We start from the raw sequence: 22349 nt of genomic DNA, 5'->3' as shown, positions 1-22349 counted from the left end.
GGCCTCCCGGCGCCCCGGCCCCGCCCACACCGAACCCCGCCGCCGCTTCCGGCCCCGCCTCGCCGCCACGGAAGGAGCGGGGCGGCCCGAAACCCGGATGTCGCTCTGTCTCCCGCCCCCTGCCAGGGCCCGGATATAGGCGCCCCACAGCGTCAGGGCGGCTCTCCGCCCGCCGCTTTCTCGGGAGTGCGGGGTGTTGTTGCTTCAGGAGCCGGGCTGGGCTCAGCCTGGCTCGGCTCGGTGCGCGGGGGCAGCCCCGCCCCGCGTTCCCCGCGGCGTTACCGCCAAGCGTCTCCCGAGACTACAGCTCCCGGTTTTCTCTGCGGCGCCGCCGCCGTTTCCTGGGCGGGGCAGTACAACCGCGCTCTCTCATTGGGTGCTGTGGGAATGGACGAAGCCATAGCCCAATCGCTGTTGGGCGTCGGCGGGGGGCCGTGCGGAGGTTGCCCAGTGAGGGGCGGCGGGGGGCGGGCCGCAGGGGCGGTGGCGGCAGCGGCGGGAGGCCGAGCGTCGCTCCCTCCATGGCGGCAGCTGCCCACGACCCGCTCTGTGCCGCCGGCCTCGATGAGGCGGACGAGGCGGTCCGGGGCACGTGCGAGGACGCCTCCGTCTGCAAACGGTAGTGGCACCTGGGGCGGGCCGGTCTGGGCCCCTCCGGCGTCCCCCCGCACCGGGCCGCGGCCCTGAGGCGGTGCTGACGGGGCGGGCGGGGAGGCGGCGGCGAAGCACGGACCGGCCCCCGGGAAGCCGGACTGGAGGAGACGGAGGAGAGCCCCTTCTTTTCCCGGGTGCCGCCGTGCCCGGGGGTGCCGGTGTTTGTTCCGAGGCCGAGAGCCAAACGCGGGGCCGGGCGGGTGCGAGGCCCGGCTGGCCGCGGGAGCACGCAGCCAGCTGCGGAGCCAGCCGCGCCGTGCCCCGAGCTCCCCTCCCGAAGGGCGGGTGTTTGCTCTGCCTGCTCCTCGCTTGCACCCACTGCTTTAGCCCGCAGCTCTGCTCTGAGCTTTCCTGTCCTGTTACAAAACCCCTGCCCAGTTTTCAGCTGAGAGTTTGTAGAACAGCATGCAGGGGTAGCTCGAGTTGTGCTGCCTGTTAGTGGGGTTCAGAAGTTTCAGTGATGTTTGGTGTCTCAGGAAAACACCATCTTGTTTTTTGTTTTTTTTTTTTTTTTCCAAAATTCTTTACTTCACCTCCTCCGGAGGATGGGTGCTAGGGGGAGTGATGAGTTTTGTTGCCTTGTTGTCCATGTGTGTGAATTTAACTTCTGTGATTGCTGGCTTTTTGTTCTGTCCTTTGTTATTGGCGTAGCAGTAAATTGTTGGGTGGTTGGGTTTGTTTTTGAGAGTTTACCTTTTAAAATCCCTTCTAAAACTGGTCAGTTCTATTAGGATAGAACAGCACTGTTGTCTGTGTTAAAGTGGAACGTGGAAGCTCTGGGACAAGTGCAAACAGCTGATAGCAAAATGATGTAAAGAAGTAAAGCATGCGGTCTGAGGAACTTTAGACTGACAATTCCTCTGTTTACTGGGTCCTCAAGGAGGGAATATTTGAGATTAGGGTCTTTGCTTACAGAAGTTCATCGAATAGTGCCCAGGCCATTAAAAAGATGCTTGTTTAATGTGGTAAGAGCCGACATCTTCTTTACTAGACTTTCTATCACTTCTTAATTGAAATAATTCTATACATTCAACAGGGTTTTTAAACCTTGTCTGCATGTACACACCCAGGCCAGAGAGTGACCTTTTCAGCCTGTGTGTCTTTTAGAGTAAATCCTGGTGGCCTTATTTCTTCTTTTTTTTTTTTTTCTTTTTTTCCCCCCTCTGCTGGACAGGTTTGCTGTAAGTGTTGGCTACTGGAAAGACCCTTACATCCAGTATTTTGTGAGACAAGCCAAAGAGAGAAAAGCACCTGAAATCAACAGAGGCAAGTTGGCATGTGACTGTGTTAATGTGTTCTTAACTGGTCTGAAAAGCACCTGGCAGAACTCCGCATACTGAGTATTACTGGGTGTAGGCAACACGTAAATGAATGAGACAAGTTTTCTTCACAGTAATAATTCCACATGGTATCTAATATTTTAAATATTATCCTTTAAGTCAAAACTCTTATCCTTTCCTTTCCGTATTCTGAATGGAATGTCTCTGTGTGGCTCAGCGTGCATTAAGCAATCAAAAAATGTTAATTTGACTCAGGACAGCAGAGTGTGTCACCTCTGGTCTCTGCAAAAGTGTGCACGCCAGCTAGAATGATTCTGCTTAGTCTGAGGTGAAACTTGAGTAAAACTTTTATTTACCCAAGGAATCCTGTTTTATTAGTGTGTCAGAATTTTTTAGTAATTAAAAAAAAAAAAAAAAGACCCTTAAGTATTTTAAAAACAGTGCATTATTCCTAAGAAACATCATTTTTAAAATAGACTACCTAAAAATCTGATGTTTGTTAAAATCAAGTCTTAGATGAAAATAATAATAAGTGTTATATATAAGTGGTATATGAAAATAATAATTAAAAATATTTTTTTTCTTTTTGTTAACAGGCTATTATGCTCGTGTTCATGGAGTCAATTATCTGATTAAAGCTTTTCTAAAAAAGACAGAATGCAACTGTCAAATAGTTAATCTTGGTGCTGGCATGGATACCCTGTTCTGGAGATTGAAGGTAATGGTACTGAGAGTAACTGCCCTGGCTGCTTTGCCTCGGCTCTCTGCTTGCCTGTAATTAGTTGAGGTTCCGTGGAACCTCAGCGCCCAGGAGGAGCTGCTGCGCTCACGGGCTCTTACCAAAAAGTGGGTGACACGAAGCTGACCTCTAGTGGGCTTCCAGGAACACAGCTTGAACTCCACATTTTGCTGTCCTCTTTAAGCCTTAAGATTTTGCTTTGTAGTCATAGATAAAAACAGGAATAATGTACTAAAGTACAGGATTGTACAGGCTCTACTTACATGTTTCTGAGTTATTTATATCAATGTGGGCTTTACATATGTGAATATATATGTCTGTTTGTATCCATGTATATAATTCAGAAAAATTCAGATTACTCTGCTAGTACATGATAGTATCGTTCTGAGTGAACGCACCGCTAAGGCCTCTTGTCTTCTCATTAGCATTACGTTTGTAAATCTGGCTTCTGGAAGAAAGCCCAAGGAGGCCGATTGCATTTTGCTTGGTCCCAATTCATTACACCTCGGTCAGTGGAAGGGAAAAATATTTATTTCTGAGATATGAAGCTTTTTGGTTAACTACGTTCCTACGAAAACTATGTTAATACACAGTTTTATTAACTTTCCTGTAACAGTGATTTTAAAAGCTCAAGTGGGGCCTGTAATTCACATGCTTTCTCCTTGTAAAGAGCAGGTGTGGTATAATTAACATACACATGATGGGACCCAGTTAACTGAGTGCTTCGGTGTTCTGACTGCTGATTTAATCTGCTGCTCAGAAATTGGTGAGGCTGACAAGCTAGAACTAGCAGTACATATCCATCACAAAGGGATTGCTGCACAGGGAGAAACTTGGTACAGCTTATCTATCGGGGTGTTAAACAGTGACAACATAAGTTGAAGAGGTTTTCCCCTTTTTTGTAGTAGGGGAATATCTATGCATTTGTAGTCAGGCTCTCGGTTTGAGGACAAATTACATAATGTGGTCACTTTCCGTGTAAACCTGTGCAAAATGTTCCCGAGTCCTTTCTTGGAAGAATATACTGAAGATGCATGGTAAATGTCATAACAGTTTCCTGTTGCTGTGCTCTTCTGGATCTTGATAATACGTTGTTGGAATACACGTTTCAGTGATCTTGTGTCTAGGATTGCTGCACTACATAAATAATTTCCTTAATGCTTAGAGGACGTTCTAATGTCTCTCAACTGGTTTTGTTCGTTTGGTTTTTTTTTCCTGAGCTGTGGGACATTAATTTATACTACTGTTACAAATGCCAGTGTAAACTGAACCAAAACTGTTTAGAACTTAATATTATATCTTCTTGTTGTGTGCATGTGAAACTTGGGTGTTCCTAATTCTAGAGTCTGACTCCAATTTTCAGGATGAAAATCTTCTCCCTACAAAATATTTTGAAGTGGATTTTCCAATGATAGTTGCAAGAAAAATACATAATATAAAGTAAGTATAACACTTATGTTTAGCTATGTGAAACTGAAGGTAATTCAGCAAAATATAATGAATTGCAAGATTAAATTATTTTATCGCTCTTCTGAGAAACTCCTCATGCTCCAGGATTTAGGATAAAGGTTTCATTATGCAGTCAAGTCATATGTGACTGTGCAGCCACTGTTCCAGACTGGAGAAGCTGACATGTGGAAGCTTTAGGGAGGCAAACAGACTTTGTTCTTACCTATGTGAAACATGGGCAGGGGAAGCCTCACGATGATTAGAGGCCGTTAAGTCTTCTCTTACTGGTGAAGACAGCAGTAAATTCCCAGATGTGCGTGTTCAGTTAAAGAGGTAGGATAGCTGGTACTGTGCCTGAATATTCTGTTTGAATGAACACATCAAGGCTTGTGGAGGATACTTGAAGAGAGTGTCTGGATTTCTCTTGAAGTATTACCTCAAAACTTAAGAGTCATTTGGTATAAAACTCGAGTGCAACTTATGCCTACATGTAACTTGCAAACGTTTTTATTCCCAGTAGAGGGCAGAGGTATTCTCTTGTCTGTTAACATACACGCGCGCACACACACACACACACACACACATATATATATATATATCTGTTAAAAAAAAAATTGTAAGCACACTCTTAAACAAGCTTAACTGCTCAGAGATGCTTCTTCCTTCTTCCCACAGATCAAAACCTCCCCTGTCAAAACCAATTATGGAATCCCATTCAGGGGACTCTCTTCTAATAGGTGAGTCATCTCAAAGTAAGTCAGCAATGTACTGCAGCACTTTTAAAACTTTTCTGATCATTTTGTTCTGCTATGTGGGCAGGCTTTTAATGTTTGAAATGCTGTTTGGACAGAGAATTGGGAGGGAAAAGAGGATTTTTTTTTTTTTTCTTCTTTTGCAGACTCCTGCCCATTTGTTCTGTGTCATGTTAGAAACGTCTTCTCTTGGAGCGGTTCTGTTCTGCCAGAAAGTTGTTGGGTTTTTTTTCTTTCTGTCCTATGTAGCTTAAGTTACTCTTTCTTTTCTATCGCAGAAAAGGAAAAGTGCTACTGGTAATCATGTATACTGGATTAAAATATCTCAAGTGTTTTCCTCTATCTTTCTGTCTTATTATGAGCATTCGTCTTTACATTCAGCAGAGCCTTCACAGACAAAAATGCAGCCTGCAAAGTCTGTTCCCAGAAGCTAGTGCCATTTGTTACATTTTGGTATTAAGAGGATATTAGATTCAGGTGGTGGTGTGTGATTGTAATGTCTTGGCTTACAGCCTCATTATGCTGGTGTCAGGATTGTGATTTGAAAACCTTTTTACTTGTGGAAAAAAACGTGGGTTGCATTGAATAATGTTTTCAGTGCCCAGACAGCAGACACTGCACTATAGTAGCTGCTTTGGAACCTTTAGGAGGAACAGTCATTATCTGCATCACTGATACGAAACACAAATTAGTTTGTGTTAGCAGATATGACCCTAAAACGGAGCGGGCAGTGTTTGTGTTCCCTCATATGATTGCATCTACAGGTGCTTTTAATAGCACGACTGTAGCTAAGGAGCTGGAGGCCTTGAAAGGGCCCTCCAAAGCCTGAGGAGATGTGCTCTTCTTGCCAGCGGCAAGGTGTAGGTGCTTCACCCCAAGGCTCTTTCAGGGCTTTAACTGCCACACATTGATTTATTGTGCATATTTATGCATATTATGCACATTTTGTTGCTGCATATTAGAGGGTGTTAACTTACAAACCTTTTAGATGTCCTTTGAATGCCAGAATTCTCCATTGTACGTTCAGGTCTCAAAAGATGAGAGCCCAGTGCCTCATCTCAGAAAAAGGGCTCCTGAGTACCACTGTGTTTCAGCTTGGAGACCTTCTTATAACGTGTCTCCTGTGTACAGTGAGATGTGCTGCGTAGGCACTGTTAGAAAGGTGTTAATACAAGGTCGATCGGAAGGATTTGGTAGTGTTTGTGTTTCTGAACAGCTGTAGATATGTCTAGTACAGCAGAACAACTGCAAACTTACCAAGTTGCAGCAGTGTATTGTAATCTAAAGCTACTAATTAGCAAGTCACAGCAGTCAACAGCAATTAATGTATCACTGTTTGCATGTATGGGAGTGGCTTATTTCTCTAAAGCCGTTTCTCTTGTTCTTTCTCAGCGCTGAGTTATAAATACTTTAGAGTAGCAGTTTTACTGTAACCAGGCTGATGTAGGCGCTACTACACTGAGGTCTTTGGGATGTAGCGTCATGTCCAGGTACTTGAGATGGTGGAAATGTGTTGTGGACTCCCAGTTTGAACTGACGCTCAATAACCACAGGTCAGTTCGAGTAAAATCAACGCGGCAACTCTAATTTAGGGACATGTTAATGGAACTGCTTCGTGTGGAAGTGCCACCAGAAGAGGCTGTGGACTAAGTAGACAAATCGGACAGGAATAGAGATTTCTTACAGATCTAAAGAACTTGACACTGAATTTGCTCAGCTACTAACTGGCATATACCCTCTCACTTTAAAACTGTCTTAGTACCCGAGAAATGCAATGTGTCAGCTGTGACTCAGATAACCTCCAGGAGAAATCCAGGGAACATGCAAGCCAGTAGGACTGATGTCTCCATGGACAAATTAGTAGAAACTCTTAACAGGCAAACTTAGTGGAACACGGGAATAATACAATGTGTTAAGAAGGAGCCAGCAGGGCTTTTGTAAAGGCAAGTTATGCCTCACAAACCTGTTGGAGTTCTCTGTAGAAGTCAACCAATATATTGGAAAAGGACATCCAATTACTGCAGTGATTGAATTTAAAAAATGTGTTTTGACAGTGTCCCTTACCAAACTGCCAAAGAAATAGTAGGGTTGTTGTGGGGGGATGGAGTAGTTCTCATATGGATAAGGAGCTGGGAATGGAGGGTAGGCATATGTTGTTAATTTTCGTTGTGGAGGGAGATGGAGATCTGAGCTCAGGGATATGTTGTTGTTCAACACTAAGAAATGATTGTGAAAATAGAGTGATTAGTACGTGGCAGCTTGTTGGCAAGTCCAGACTTTTCAGAGTGGTTAAGGACTGGTAGAAGAATCTTGTGAAATTAGTGACTTGATGATAAATTCAATGCGGATTAATATAAAGTGATGCACGTGGATGGAAAAAATAGTTTGTGCCTCACATGTAAATGATAGGCTGCTGGCTGATTATTGCTGCCTGCTTATGAGGTTTGGATATTATAATAAATAGATACATAAAAACATTGTCTCAGTAATGGCCCAGAAATCCAAATAAAATTTAAGAATTCGTAGAAAAAAGATAGAAAACAACATAGATGCCAGGACTAGTAGTATGTATTTGCCCTCTGTCGTCCCGAGGGAGCTGCTGTTGGCATCTGTGAGAGGCAGGATACCATGCTAGGGGGACCTTTGGTCTGACCTGATGCAGCTGTTAGACTGGTGCCATGTTCTGGGAATACCACCTGTCATAGGGATTGCAGGGGGGCGTAGTGAAGTAGCATTTCCAGATAGGGAAATGTTACTCATTTTTGTGGTGTTCAGGGTGTGGATATGGACCAGGATTTTAGAATCTTGGGGAGGGAGGTTGTCCCGTCCTGTCCCTCCACCCCCCAAATCAGTTCCACACTGCTATCTCGTGTATACTGGGAATAATTTGTTTAGATGCTTTGGAATTGGATTTTTGAGTTGTAATATCAATTGACATGACTCTTGTTCTCTTACTGCTTTTCTTCTCGCATTGAATGTTTTCATTTCATGGAGCTAGTGCTAACAGACAGCTTTATCAGCTTCAGGGCAGCGTCTGCTTTCTCCTTGCCCTTTAGACCAAGCAATGACAGCGTGACTTGCAGTTCAAGTATAGACATTTGTGGCCTCTGCCCTTGAATGCAGCAAGATGACACTTGTCATTGAACAGCTTTGTCATTTTCTCGGGAAGGTTGGGTCTCCAGGGGAAGGCAGTGAATTTGTGTAGTAATTGGACATTGCTGTGGCAATATCAGGTTAAATTGTTTTCAAAGTTCATGGTTTACGATGCAGTTGCTGGTGTTGGGCAGGTAGTACTCCACCTTTGCTACCTTGCAAGTGCAAATTACACTTCAGTGAACTATTACCCTTCAGTGCCACTTGTACGCTCTCTTGGCCTGTCTCGGCCGGCGTTGGGAGCTGGTTGTTTTAACTTCCTTTTCCCTACATTTCCAAACGTGCTTGTGACCCAGTGCAGACAGGGGTGTTGCTGTCCTGGTGACTTGCGTATCTTCCATTAGGGATGATCCTGTGCTTGCAAGACAAAGTAAATTTCTTTCTGTTTTGACGCGTACGCTGTTCTGATGTTGTAGTTAACGAACGACGTGAGTGAGACCAATGCTGTATCGTGCCTGGGAGCCTGCAGAATAGGTTGTATAGGCTGGTTGGTTGTAAAGCTGCCAAAGACACCTTAGGATGAAAATTCTAATGAAATCAGTTTGAGTCAATAGTATCCTGCATGCTGTCTCTTGGAAAACCTCCAGGAAATGGTTTCACTAATCTAAGAAGAGAGTAAGAAAGGAAAACTCCAGAGGAAACAGCGCACTTCATGTGCCTGTGACTCTATAACGCTGCTTCAGCAGGCCGGTTAAGGTAGCGGGTGAGTGCCTGAGGGCCACCATAAACCAGGGCATTGACTTGCTGGTAGCACGTTTCTGTGAAGGAAAAATTTATTGCAGTGAGGTCAAAAGGCAACTATAAGCAACTCCTGCGACTATTAAGTTGCTGCAATGATGTTTAAATTCGAACCACTTGTATTGTTGCTTCTGTGCCAAAAGTCTCGGGAAATATACGTACAGGTGGTATGGTCGGAGCAAAGCGCTCTCCCTTGCACCGTGCGTGGATGACAGAAGCGTGCGCCTGGGCTGGGAGAGTCTGCCTTGGGTAGGTGGGGTGGGCTGCAGTGGGCGGGCTCACTGTCTTCCTCTGCTTCACTCTCCCCTCCCTTCTATTTCTCGAATGAAATCTGAATTAGGTATTTCTCAAGCCTTCGTTTCAGACAAGTACAGGAGAGAAACTTTGTGTGTAACTCAATGTTCTGAGTGTGAGCATCACAAAGAAAACCATAAGGTAGCTCCATGCTCTGGAAAAGAACACCTTCACCAAACAACTTTGCTAAAAACCAATGTGAAGTGTTGGTGCCTGGAGAGGAATTAGTGCTTGGAATACGGGATTTTTCAATGGATCAAGCCAACAAATGTTGCTGGCTATGCCAGCATTAGGGCAGTTGGCCTGGGTCACAAGCGGGGGGCCCTGTTTAATTGAAAACTGCCGCTAGCTTGCGTGTTAGTGCAGCGTGGGTGGTGTTGCCTGGCCTGGCAGCGGCGCTCCTCCAGTGGCAGAGCCCTGCAGCGTGCTCTGAGGGCTCTCGTCTGTGGGGAGGGCACTGTGGCAGACACCTGCAGTACAGTAAGGAAAAAAAAAGTAGGGTTTTTATCACCAAAAATATTGCTTCCGTTCAAAGAAACTTCCTGTTTGTATGTGGAAACCAACAGAGAGCATGTGACTGTGCTACCAAGCTAAAACTTGCTTTTTCTTTTCCAGCTGCTCAGTAGATAGGCAGATACTGTGATGTACGTTTGCAGCAACGCGCTCCGTCAGGGGGGCAGTGTATTTGCAAAGTTTCGTACTTAGAGCATCCGACTCTGCAATGAAGTAGAAATTGGTGCCAGACCATGAACTAGCAATGCATTATTTTCTGGGGTGTTTATGACCGTGCTTTGACTTTCAGCCTTCAGGCTGGGAGCGATGGCAATCCCAGCTATCGTTAGCCTCCTTTGCCTTGTAATAAGTGAGTGTCCGCTGACTAAGCGTGAAGCGATGGAGCAGTTGTCAGTCTGACTTTAAAATCTTGAGGTTGTTTGCCCAGTTGAGTATGATTTTTTATTGCCATGTGTAGGCCAAAGGTGGAAGCTAGCAGAAGATCTTAGGAAGAAGTTTGGCAGAGGCTTAGGGTAAACTCTTTCCTTTTGCTTTTTTCCTTTTACCTCTCTTTTTGTATTTTACAATTGACTAGTGTAAATTTCATATTTTTCCCTAAGATTTTCTTCAAGATAAAAGTATTGATCATCAATGTTGAAATAGATGGATTATGGAGGTAATTAATGAGGTGCGTTCAGCTGTGTTTAAAATGTACAAATTTTAGCAATTGTATCATCGCGCGTATAATGTGTGTGCAGCTCTGCCTCGGCACTATCCGTGGTTGTGTTTGCCAACAACCGTCAATGGAGAGTCAAGGGAAGTTGGCAGGAAAATGTGTGGAGGAAGAAGTACATGCTGTTTGAATGGACCGAAGAAGGAGAACCAGGCAGCCTGGATACTGGAAATGAAAATAAAGTGGTTGCGTTTGGAGTAAAAGGCTTTGAAGAGAGGAAGACAATCCATTCCTCATCAGCTTTCCTGGCCTTTTAAAAGTTTCTGCTGCAAGGAGTCCTGTATTAAGGCATTCAGTGTACTTGGCTTCAAGGTTTAAAGAATATTTCCACTGAACCAAATCACCCTTAAAGAAATCTGTTCTAGTTTGGTGGTTTGGGTTTTTTTCCAGTAGATTTTTTTTTTCCTCCTAACTTGGAGTACCCAGGCTATGGCTGTGTGGCTGTTTATTTTCGCTTGTCTACAGCCTGCCTCTCCAAAACCAACTAACTGTCTGCTGGGCTGCAGGGCTCGGTGCTGAGCATGGCCCAGGTTGCTTCCTTTGGCCGTCCTCTCTCCCGCCACGTCAAGGCGTAACAGAAGTTCTGTGGGAGTTGTTCAGACGTATATAGGCTTATTAAAAACAATGTTAGAACTTTGCTGAAGTTTGAACCTTTTGAAGGACAGCTTTTGAACCTAAAGTTTGAGAGGTTTTGCTCTTTCCTGTTCTGTGATAAAAATGCTTGAATCAACATGATGTGAGCAAAAGACCTTTTCTTCCACCTCTGAAGTGTTGTACTGCTTCTGTTACTAGATCACTTAAAAATTTTTGTAGTTTATTTCTGGTTATAATTAATGTACTGCTGTGTCCAAGTCAATGAAGCTAGATGAGAAGATTGCATTAATTTAATACTAATTGTGGTGACTGACGCTTACTGCGCTGTATCTCCGGACAGCAAACCAGTCGCTATATAAATACTTTCCTGTGTGTGGTGGGGTTTCTTTGTGTGGCATTTTTGCTGCCATTATCATGGCCTTGATATAATCACTTAAATAGAAGGATGTGGGAAGTAGTAAAGCTATTACAGTACATGCACATGGAAAAAAGCCTTGACTCAAAATGTTGAATCATTTGCCGCACAATTTTTTTTTTTTTTTTTTTTTAAATTCTTTTTTCTTTTTCCCCCTGTAAGTCTCTGCATGAACTGTTCTGGTTTCTGTATCTGTTCAGAAATGTTGCTGGAAACACAGGTATTGTCGCTTGCTAGTGCCATTTTCAAACAGTGGTGACTTGAAAACTAAATCAAAGTGTGTCTTCCAAAATGTTTGAAGCACTGCTGAGTTTATTAAATTGTCCTCCCACCCCCATTTTTTTTCCTTCTGAAATGGAAACCCCCTTTCATCCTGTCTCTTCAGCCACTTGGCTTCTCTCTCCCTCTTTGCCTTGCTCCCGTGTTGCCCCTGAGGAGCTGTGTCTGCAGCAGGATCCCGCACGGAGCTCTGCTGGAGCTTACTGCGGCAGACGGCTATTGACTGCCCCTTGCAAGACCACTGGAAACTCTCACTCTGGATTTTTTCCACTGCTTAGCTTACTTATTTTAGTGCCTGCTCTGTCACACTCGCATGGTAAGGGAGGCAAATTATGTGCTGCTCTGTCCTCATGACTTCACTCTAGTGAGGCCGAAGCGTGAAAGAGCAGTCTGCTAGATTCCTGCCGACCTGTACATCTTGGAGTGACTTTGATGCTGTGCTTGTACAGTGCTCCCTGTGGGGACGGGGCTCGTCTAGTTGAGTTGATTTCAGCTGGTTGGCAGAATTATTGATAGCAAGATCCTCTGGTTGCTGCTGGCTTCCTTGCAGTTTTGCTAGTATGACAAAGTGTCGTTTGACTTCAGTATTAGTTCTTCCTTCATGTTGGAAAGCATTTACAGGAGCTTGCTGCCTGTTCTATCCCAGGGCAAATATATTTTTCTCAGAATACTTTTTCTAATTTAACTCTACAGTTAAATACCAGTGCTAGATCATACAAAAAGGCTAAACTTTTTTTTGGCCTCCAAATGCACATACAATACCCATATACATTATATAGCTATATGTATTGTTAATTTATGTAGCTATATCTGTTGTAATATTTGGAACGTTGTTACTCTGAACTTAGTTTTTCAGAAATTGATGGGTATTTTTAAAATGTAGTTCCTTATATACATACCGTGGGTCATTGAAAAGACTCTACAAACCAACCAAAAAACCCTGCCTTTAATCCTCACATGTTTCTTCTCTCTGCAATCCTTGAAACCATGGCAACGGATGGGATAACCTAGCTGCATTAGAGTGGCTGTGGAGTGAAAGATTAGGCTTGTTGCAGGGACTGATGCTGATACATCACCATCTGTAAACCACAACAATTAGGTGTAAGGGAGATCGATGTCTTAAAAATAAGAGTTTGCTCTTAATTGTTAGGTATAACAGATCAAACTTTGACTTTGAATTCATATGTTCCTGTGTATTTTTTTAATGTATAATTTCGGCATACCTCTTATTTGTAACCATTAGTCTCTCAAAATCTTAAATTTGCAGATTCTCACAGCCTAGACTCCAGTCGATATTCCATAGTAGGAGCAGATCTCCGTTTCTCGTCAGATCTGGAGGAAAAGCTAAAGAAACATAACCTGGATATACAGTAAGATTACTAAATTTTCTAAAATTATTTTTTAATGAGGGCTTGTGGAAGCATACTGTGAGAGGGAAGTCAGGCCTGGGCATACAGTATCTGCATCCAGTGCTCATTATGCTATTTCCATGGTTACCTTTTCCTGAGCCCTTTGGGCAGAAGGAATTGTTCAGACACCTCAGGCAGCCTCCCGGAGCCAAGCAGGCTGGCATTGCCATGGCTGCTTGGCAGTTCCAAGTCTGAAGCAAGGTTGTTCCTTGCCTAGTCTATTCTGCAAACTGTGTTTTCGTCCTTCCTGAGAAGATCAAACACTACAGAACTATTTGTTTCTTGTTCTTAAAACGCTGGGAGGAGTGAAGTATTTCTGTGAATGCGTTTCTGGTGGTTGCTTCTCTCGGGGGTACGAGATCCTTTTGCACAAGTTAAAGCTCTTGTTGGAGGGCAGGCAGCTGTAATTCCTTCTCTCTTTTTCCCACCATCCCTTGCCCCGGAGGGGATGAGTTCCTGCAGCAGCCATTTTCTGCCTCAGAGCTCATGCAGATTTTTTCTCTCATGAATTTAACTCTTTTAGAGATTTCTAAAAGAGCTACCTCTTGCTTGAATTTGGTTGAAATTTAGTGAATAGAATCTTAAGTTATTCAAGGGGAATCTCTAAACTAGAGATGCACCAAGATGTCATAAATTGCTTTTTTTTAAGTTGGTTCAGTTGCATTTAGTTTTAATGCTGACTGATGGGCAGTACCTAGATCAGTGAACATTTCCCACCCCTATTGTAAGGGCTGTGTAAGTCAATTTTTCTGGGAGCTTAGCTTGTAAAATGAGGGATAATTCTGTCAATGTTAAGTTATTTCGGAGTTTTATCTTTGTAATTATTTTCTATTACCTCTACTTAAAACCCCTATTGTTCCCTAGACCTTTTGGTGAAGTGATTGTCATGGAGTCCTTTGAGAACTTGACTCCGGAAGCTAATATCTGGGATCTTATTGTTAGGCTTCTGGAGGGGGCAGGATTTAAGTTTTTAGAGTGGATGATGGACATACCTTTCAAATATAAGATATATAAATAGCGGCTATCTGGCTGGGTAGAAGAGAGCATATGGGTAAGCAGAATGCATCAAATTGCCCTTTAAATCTTTACACTTCCATCTTCTGAAATCTTGCCTCACTTGCCTACATTGCTTCTCCTTGTGGAATTTCTCCTACTTCTAGTGCCTTTTGTTTTTCTTGTTCATTCCAGCAATTAAAAGAAAACCCTGTAATTGTGAGGAAAATTACTCGTGTAGCTGTCTATTTTTGTTGTGGATGGAGGGTGAAGAAGCAATGTGCAAACTATGGATTGCGTTTTGTTAGATAACAATATGTGAAGCTTATTTTACAGATATTGAACAAATTTCTGTAATTAAAATTATTCTTAGAACTTGTTTTAAAGAGCATTCTTTTTAATTTGTGTTTTATTCCTTATTTTATTGCTTGAAAAGAGTACAGATTGTGTGTATAGGGTACAATTCTTCTGCAAAATGAATTTTAATGTGCGGTTCGGTTCGTGCTATGACAGTTCAGAGAAGACTTGGAGAATACACTATATTCTCTGTTGGTAGCATGGCTAACTTAGGGGAGATCGTTCCCCAGAATCTCCGTTTTGTAACCAGAGGAGTCCCCTGTGGTCAATTCGTTGGCTGCCAGAAAACCCAGTGCTAGTCAACTTGGTGAAGTGATTCCATTCAGTCTTAAAGGTCTAGTTCATAAAAAGGGTAGCTCTTAAGAATTTGGGGGGACATAAAATTACTTGCTTGCTAATAATTCTTTTTCGATTTTTTTTCTTGTTCTTTTGCTAGAAATAGTTCTCTTGTTTTTTTTTGTTTTGAAGTTTGCCAACGCTTCTGGTAGCGGAGTGTGTGCTGGTTTACATGACACCGCAGCAGTCTGCAAATCTTTTGAAGTGGGCTGCAAGCACTTTTCCAGTGGCCATGTTTATAAATTATGAGCAGGTAAAATAAAAATGGCATTTTTAGACCTTTTGTCGTAAAAATTGCTGTTAAATATGGGAGTTCCACTTGTAAAATAAGAGTGGGCCCTACCCTTTTGTATAGACAGCAGTTTCTGCTGAATTTCTTCAGTAATGTGGTTTATCTTGTAGATCTGTTAGCTCACTGTAAAGTTTATACAGCTATTCTGAAAGACAATTTCTGGACTATGTTGAACCCAAATAACTGAGACTTAATCCATATGTGGAGAAAAAAACCGTAGAATATTGGTTTAGATAAGACAGAGGAAAAAGAAATTATGCTGAATGTTGAATATGAGTTATAGCATTAGATAATTGCCTCTCTGTGTTCTTTGGCAAAGTGGAGCAGAAATCACGTTGGCGTGAACTCACCTTCTCTGCGTGGAAGTAAAATGCTGCCTCGGGGGAACTAGGTGGCTCCAGGAATTAGTAACAGGATCTTCCAAGCTGTACATCGCTGCTAGGGAGCTGAACCACGTTGCTGACAACTTAAAGCAGAGTCAGTTTTCAGTGCCCAGCGCAGAGTCCCTGTGTCTGCAAAGGCAGTAGCATTGTCACCATTAAACTGACACTCGACCTGTAAAGGAGGTGGCTGAGGGGGTTGTGGCAGTGGGAGATGAGACCAGGTGTAAGAATACGTGAAACTTACGTTAATGTTACCCTCTACATTTTATGACATAGACAATTCAAGAGTTTAACAAAGTTACCGCTTTTCACTGCGGTTACATTCTTTTCGGAAGGAGGAACACTTTTGTCTCATTCTCTACCTGAGGTGAATATGATGGACCGGTTTGGACAGATCATGATTGAGAACTTGCAGAGAAGACAGTGTAACCTGGCTGGAGTGGAAGTCTGCAGATCCTTAGACTCTCAGGTAAAGGGGCACAGAGCTCTGGGTGTGCTTGACGTTAAACTTAATGAGTCTGTCTGTAAGTTCTGCCTCTGTGTGTGCACTGCAAGGCTCAGAGCAGTGAGCAGAGCAGGTTTGGGGTGGGGCAGCTGCCACCTGCTGAAACCCTTTCGTAGCCATGTTACAGTGGTTCCCTGTTATCGATGCCAGGATTGCTCGGTATCACTTAGTTCCGGTAGTTGTACAAAAACTGTGGGAGATCAGAGCACAGCTCCACCTAGCCCACTGTCCTCTCTGCGCAGGGGTTAGCAGATGCTTAGAAAAAAGTGTATGAGCGTGCTTCAAAGAACAGGCCAAGCAGATGGCCTACAAAATCCTTAGGGGGAAAAACTGTTCTCTGGTATTTTTCCTTGTGTCTTCTGAAAACTGTGCTCCTTGTTTATTTTACAGAGGGAACGATTGCTGTTAAATGGCTGGGAAACAGCACATGCCATTGATATGATGAAAGTGTACAGCTTTTTGCCACAAGCTGATGTCAAAAGGTATTACTGATAGCTTGCTAGCGGCCAAAAGTCATCTTCAGATGCCATTTCCAAGGTAGCTCACGTCAATATGTAGTCTGAGATCCCCTAGTATAACAGAGAGGAGGCTGCGTGCAGATGCTGGCTAGATAGGCAGAATATGTCTGAGTCTGAAGCTCTGCCGAGCGTTAAGGATAGTGCCTGGAGCAACGCTAATGATCCGGAGGGTTATTGCTGCCAGAAGTAGACTGGCAGTAGTGATGATTTACTTAGGTGCAATATAAAGCATATCATGGCAGAAATTTGCAGATAAAAGATGCTACAGAAATGCTATGTTGAGTTTTTACAGTGCTTAAGCCATTTCTTGTGAACGTCCAGCCTCCACAACACTGGATGGGTGGAGCAGAGTCCTAAAATATGCTCAGAATAGGCAACCACTTTTCACGTCCCTAAGGGAGATGACATCCAGGTATTTGCTCCAGTCTTGTAGGCCTAGGTAAAGTGCTTTTTTTTTTTTCTACAAATGCATGGAAAGTGGCCAGTTCTGATCTTCCCTGCCTTCTTCCTTGGCAGCATATTTAGGTAATGAGCCAAGGCAGGGCAGTAATTTAGTGCTGTGACCTATTGTGCTATGCAGGCAAAGAAGGAGCCGGGGGAGAGGTGTGCCAAGCAGCATTGTCTGACTGCCTCCCAAGAGGCCGGTGCATCTTCCGTTCGTACCGGGTTCATGAGCTAGACTGCTGGGTCTGTAGACAGAGGGTATAGCAAAAGGCTGTTATAACAGTCAATAATCTGCATGGATTTTGATAAGGTTTTTGCATTAAAGAAAAACTAAAAAGAGGGAGACTGTTTTTAATGAATAACTTCTCAGGTATATAATATGAAGTGTGAATTGCTGTGAGTCATTCATTAACTATAGCTTGAATTAGCCAAACAAGTTGCCTTGGTTGAAAGAAGTATTCGCATATGGGGATTTCTCAAACTGTGGAACTGAACAGGTGAGACTGAAAATCATAGGTTGTTTAAATAGGAACGGTGGCTGTGTGATTGTACCATATGGCACTTGTGGAGAGACATAGCTTGTACTTTTTCTGCAGCCTTTTTTACTACCTTAGATCTGCTCAACTCCTTCCACTTGTTCCAAATGCTGAGAAATAGGTTACGTAAACTCTGTCCTTCAGTATGGACGAGGCAAATAATGCTTTCTATTTATAAAAATATTTACAAAAGTGTTCTGCAGCACTTGCACAACTGTGAGTATATTTAGGAACTTTTGCCCCTCAGCTTCTTTTGATTCTCAGTAGCAGCCCTTCCAAATATTTAGCATGGAAAATAAGCAGTCTGATATTTAAGTAACCTAGAGTGAGAGAGAGAAATGTGCCAGGTTAAACTTAAAGCAAGCACAACTTGGGAGAAGTTCTCCCATTTGTTTGGTGGAAGACATTACATTCAAAGATCTTAAGAATCCTAGATAAGGAACTATTTTAGGAAAAAAATCCTACATATAAGAATTTATGTGTACCATTTGGTTTGTGCTTCATCATGAGCTTATGCAGGAGAGTTGTTAGAAGCTGCACTGGTATACCCATTGCTCTTCCAAGACATAATATGGACTTGTGATTGTCTGGAGAAGATACTATCTTACAGCTGTTTGCTGTAATCCTTTGGTAAAGATAAATCTCCTCCCATTAGGCTGTCCTATTATGTCTACTTAAATCCAGCGAGACCAGATACATGCATTAAAAGGGCTTAGAAGAGAAATACTGGTATTTGTGAGAAGTTACAGGTTAGTCCTGGAACATGAAATTCCAGGGGTAAGAAGTTGAAAACATCTTGTGGGCCTCGTTTCATCTGTTGACAACAAACACTGGGAGTAGTGGTGGTATCTGCGTTATGGACCTGTGTTAATTTACTAGAAAGGTAACTACCTTACTGGCCGTAGTTTTCACTCCTGTGCAGTGAGGAAGAGTACGTTAAAAACTGTACTGAGACTCCAGTTTGAATCACAATTTTTATTTTCTTCCTACAGAATAGAAGGACTGGAATTCCTAGATGAAAAGGAACTGTTTGAACAACTAATGCAGCACTACTGCATCTGCTGGGCTTCGAAGGACAGCAGTAATCTGGGTAATGTTCTCCAGCATCAGGAGGTGACCCTTCCCGTTGAGATCTTGTGTGGAGACGCTGGGACTGTATACCCCAGATGTATGATAGAGGTGTCCTGTAGTGGGAAGGGGGTCTGCTTCTCTGTCGTTGGGGCTGTGAACACCTCCCTATGGGGTCTTGTAACTGTTTCTCCACGACCTCTTGAGGGTTTGTATAGGCATCTGAATTGCTCAGCCGGCAGCCTGTCCGGAACAGGGGAGTTCGAATTCTTACACTGAAAGATGCCGTATGGGTTCCTTTAAATAACTGCCTGCTTTATGCTATCAGTGCTAATTGCAAGGTTTACCAATCCTATGCATGTGAAGTGCCATATGGGCACCCAGTGTATGAAATCACGGCGTCCTGACAACATAAAAATAAATTTGTGTTACTTAGCCCATTCTTCTTCTGCACTGTCCCCATTTACATCCATCTGAGACGAGAGTTTTCCACACTGCTTTCTCCTGGGGAAAAAAATTCCCTCTGAAGTTAACTCTGTTAAATGGTCCTGTTGTTGTTAAAGTTCTGTCTCTCCTAGGCTGGGATTTCTTTGAAACAGAAAGACTTGATTTACGCTTTGTATAGCGTTATGTATGTTGCTGCTGCTTAAGAAATAACAAAGTCAAAAGAATTGTGGCTCAGGTGAAGGATGGGTGGATGGCTACAGCTGGTATTTGTCCAAATTAGAAAGATAACTTTGTTGCAGATGCAGTTTATCTCGACTTCTGTCTGCAGTTTCAGGGACTTTAGTCTTTTGTCCTGGTTTCGGCTGAGACATGTGTTAAACCGCAACATCTTTCCAGAAAAATTATCTGGCTGCCAGTTTATATCTTTTTCCTCCCCTTCTCCTTCTCTGCCCTTCCCTTGCTCCTGACAAAGCAGTATTCAAGAAGAAATTTTATTTGCTGTTCCTTAGCAAATGTGAATAGATGTAATTTCTGCTGTTGTGCAGCCAGGCTGAGCAGCAAAGCATCTGATACAGCTGGTAAAACCAGATCTTGCAATACCCTGCTGCTGTAACAGAGGTGCTAGCTTGTGATGTCTGCTGACCCCAGTCCTGCAACTTCGACAGTTTAGAGCTGCAGAAATGCACATTTTCCATTTCACTTCTTACGGATAAAAAGTGATGACCATAATACAGAACTTATTTCTGCAGGAGCTGAGGCCCAGAGGTTCACCTGCTCACGGTAGCCAGTATTCCTGGGATCTCCAGCGTTACTCTTTGCTGCGATTAGAAAAGTATTTAGGACAGTTTTGGGTACTGAGTTAAGGGATGCAGCATATCTTAGGAGTCAAAAAAGACAAATCTCCAAGGAGATAATCAGATGTCTAATGCATGAATATGCCTTCATCTAAAGCAGATTTTCTCTATCCATTGTGAATTTGCTGCCCTCCTTAATGGTACTTTCCCTCTCTTTTTTCATTTCATGGGCAGACCCTTAGGTTCATCAGCAGCCTCTGCCTGCCATAAATAACTTCAGTACTCCTTCAGAAATTAATCACATCACAATCAAAAAAGGGTTAAAAAAGTATTGATGAACCCATTTCCTAGTTTCCTTTCCTCCCATCAAATCGTTTACATTTACATTAAAAAAAAAAAAATTCTCAAAGCATCCTTCTTCCTGTGTCTGACTGTCCTAATAGTAGGGAAGTACAGGTAGAAAAAGAATAAACACTTGTTTGTCTCCCCACCCCCCTTTCTTTTCAAATAGGTCTTGCAAACATCACATTCTGATGTATGTGCTGGAGGGAGGCCGTGGGCCCAGAAGCCGCAGCAACTGCCTTCTACTTGAGACAAGATCACAGAAACGATGGGACTTTGCATGTGCCGGCTTCCGTCTGCGCATCGGTGTGAGCGGCGCCAGGGCAGAAGGCAACGGACGCTGCTGCTGTCGACTGTCCTGTTGGCTTTTGGTAGTTTGAATGAATGTTTTCTGCCTGTTGTGAGCAGTTGTTGTGAGGCAAGACTTGCCTCCCGTTCCCAGATACGTCATGACGGACTTTCGTAAGATGTCAGTAGTTCCTGTTTAAAAGCTTGCCTTCCTTAGTTTAAAGCTGAAAGTAAAAGTGTTCTTGGATTATATGATTTTCCTGTTTTGTTTTTTTGTGGATGTGTAAAATGTATTTGTGACAGGAAGCTGGAAAAAATGCTGGTCAGCTGCGTTACTGCGTATCTCTGCACTGTGCACGGCTGGTCATGAAGGTTAAATTTTGTTGTCCTGTTCAGGTTTAACTTTTATGAAGTGTCACCGTGTTAGCTTTCTCCAGGCTTTTCTGTGGCTACAAGGCTGTCACTATGCTGGGTATGTTCTTGTAGGGGAGAGGGGAAAGAAGAAAGGGGGCTGTGATTCTTGTTCAGTGATGTACAAGGAACTGGATGAGGGTAAAGCAGACTTTGTTTAACTGGGAAGGGCTTAGCTTGGCAGTTCAGCGCTGGGATGGTGAAGGTAAGAAAGAAATGAATCTAAATTTGCACTGCTGCTGGTAGTATCTTTACACCAGTTTCTCATTCTTCTTTCTTTCCCCTTAAAAGAAAAAAAATCCCAACAGCAATGAAAAACCTTGTCTTGTTTGAAATTGAATCTTGCAACCTTCCTATAAGAAAAACAATAAATGTTTAGTATTTATAATTTGCCTAGTGTCTTGCTCATTAGAAATTACCCGTTTATATCTGGTTTAGTGACTACATTTTTCCTCTCTCATCAAGTGCCTCACGGAGAGTATTTTTTTTTTTTTTAAAGCAGTCACAAGTGTAAGCACCCATTTTCCTACTGTGTGCAGCTTTCTGTAGCGTAAGGATACCTGGCTTTGGAAATAGTTGGCATGGGCTTGGACTGGAGATGAAGGGAAGGAGATTATTGAGCTCCTAGAAAAAGTAGACAGTTCTTAGAAGTGACAGACACAATTTCAGAGGAACAGAAGTAGTAAAAAGAAATGGCCTTCTCTTCGCTGTCCTTCTCTCACTGGTAGCTACAGGCCAGCTGCTGCTGTGTTTGCGTGGAGTTGATTTCTTACAAGACAAGGCACAGAGATACAGTGTTTGGTTAATGCTCTGCTCCGTCTTTGCAAAGCGTTCGCATAAACTCTCTGCCCCCAAAGGGAAAGGATGGACTGTGCAAGTATGAAGGCAGCTTATAACCTTTGCTTCCTAGATAACAATATCAATGGTATGCTTATGCCTGCACGTTTCAGGTGTTCGCCCTTATCTGTGCTCCTGTGAGGAGACGTGTGCAAGCTGCGTCTGCGTTAGTGGTGACCCTTTCTCTCTGCAGATGCTGGACACCAGAAGGTCAGGTCTTGTTTTTGCACCTTACCGTCAGAGTTTTCTTGCACACAGGAGCTGTAACCAGGGACTACAGGGTTTGCCACTGGGTGGGTTTTTTCCACGGCAGTTGCATGCTGTCTGGATTGGGATGTAGAATTGGGATGCACCTTTCTGCTTCTCGGGAAGCAGGGGCAGTTAGCCTGCTGCATTTAAGGTCCTGCAGCTTCTGGGGTTTGCCTTCTGGTTTCACACTGTTGTTACTTAGAGATTCTGAATATTTTTCGTTCTCACTGTGCAATTGCTGTGTCTTACCCTCATGTGAACCCAAGGAGCTAAATTCAACAAGGATCTATTAATCTGTCTCAGTCAGACCTCTGAGTCCTCCAAACTTACTGCCTAGCTAAACATAGCATTCTGCCAGAGACCGGGAAGAAGAAAAAGGCATCATGCCTCCTTGCCCATCTTCAGGGTCCAGGTTCTCCCGCGTTAACCTGTGCAGCTGTGTGAGGAAGGAATGTTCAGCTGGCATAAAGAGGAGTACCAGTATGCAACTGCTTTCTTGGTGTCTGCCCCTTCGGAAGGTCGGTGCAAGAAGCTCCGCCCTAAAGATCTGGAACCCTAGGTTTGAGTA

General features: G+C 43.4%; 1 protein-coding gene across 2 annotated transcripts; it reads left to right on the top strand.

Annotated features, from left to right (window-relative positions):
- The first annotated feature begins 497 nt into the window (after window positions 1-497).
- On the top strand, window positions 498-21083 carry LCMT1 (leucine carboxyl methyltransferase 1). Of its 2 annotated transcripts, XM_086760176.1 has the most exons (11): window positions 498-619; window positions 1829-1920; window positions 2531-2652; window positions 4037-4113; window positions 4798-4859; window positions 12840-12942; window positions 14800-14920; window positions 15710-15811; window positions 16238-16329; window positions 18338-18435; window positions 20166-21083. In XM_086760176.1, exons 1-11 carry the CDS (start codon window positions 522-524, stop codon window positions 20186-20188), a joined length of 990 nt encoding a protein of 329 aa, XP_086616302.1. In that variant the 5' UTR covers window positions 498-521; the 3' UTR covers window positions 20189-21083. The 2 variants fall into 2 exon arrangements, with proteins under 2 accessions (XP_086616302.1, XP_086616303.1); XM_086760177.1 differs by lacking the exon at window positions 20166-21083 and having other exon boundaries at window positions 16238-16384.
- The last annotated feature ends 1266 nt before the right edge of the window (window positions 21084-22349 follow it).

Source organism: Chlamydotis macqueenii, chromosome 15, assembly GCF_036417535.1.
Source record: "Chlamydotis macqueenii isolate bChlMac1 chromosome 15, bChlMac1.mat, whole genome shotgun sequence".
Taxonomy (NCBI): Eukaryota; Metazoa; Chordata; class Aves; order Otidiformes; family Otididae; genus Chlamydotis; species Chlamydotis macqueenii.
The sequence above is the reverse complement of the archived record's forward strand: the minus strand, read 5'-3'. Positions and strand labels throughout refer to the sequence as shown.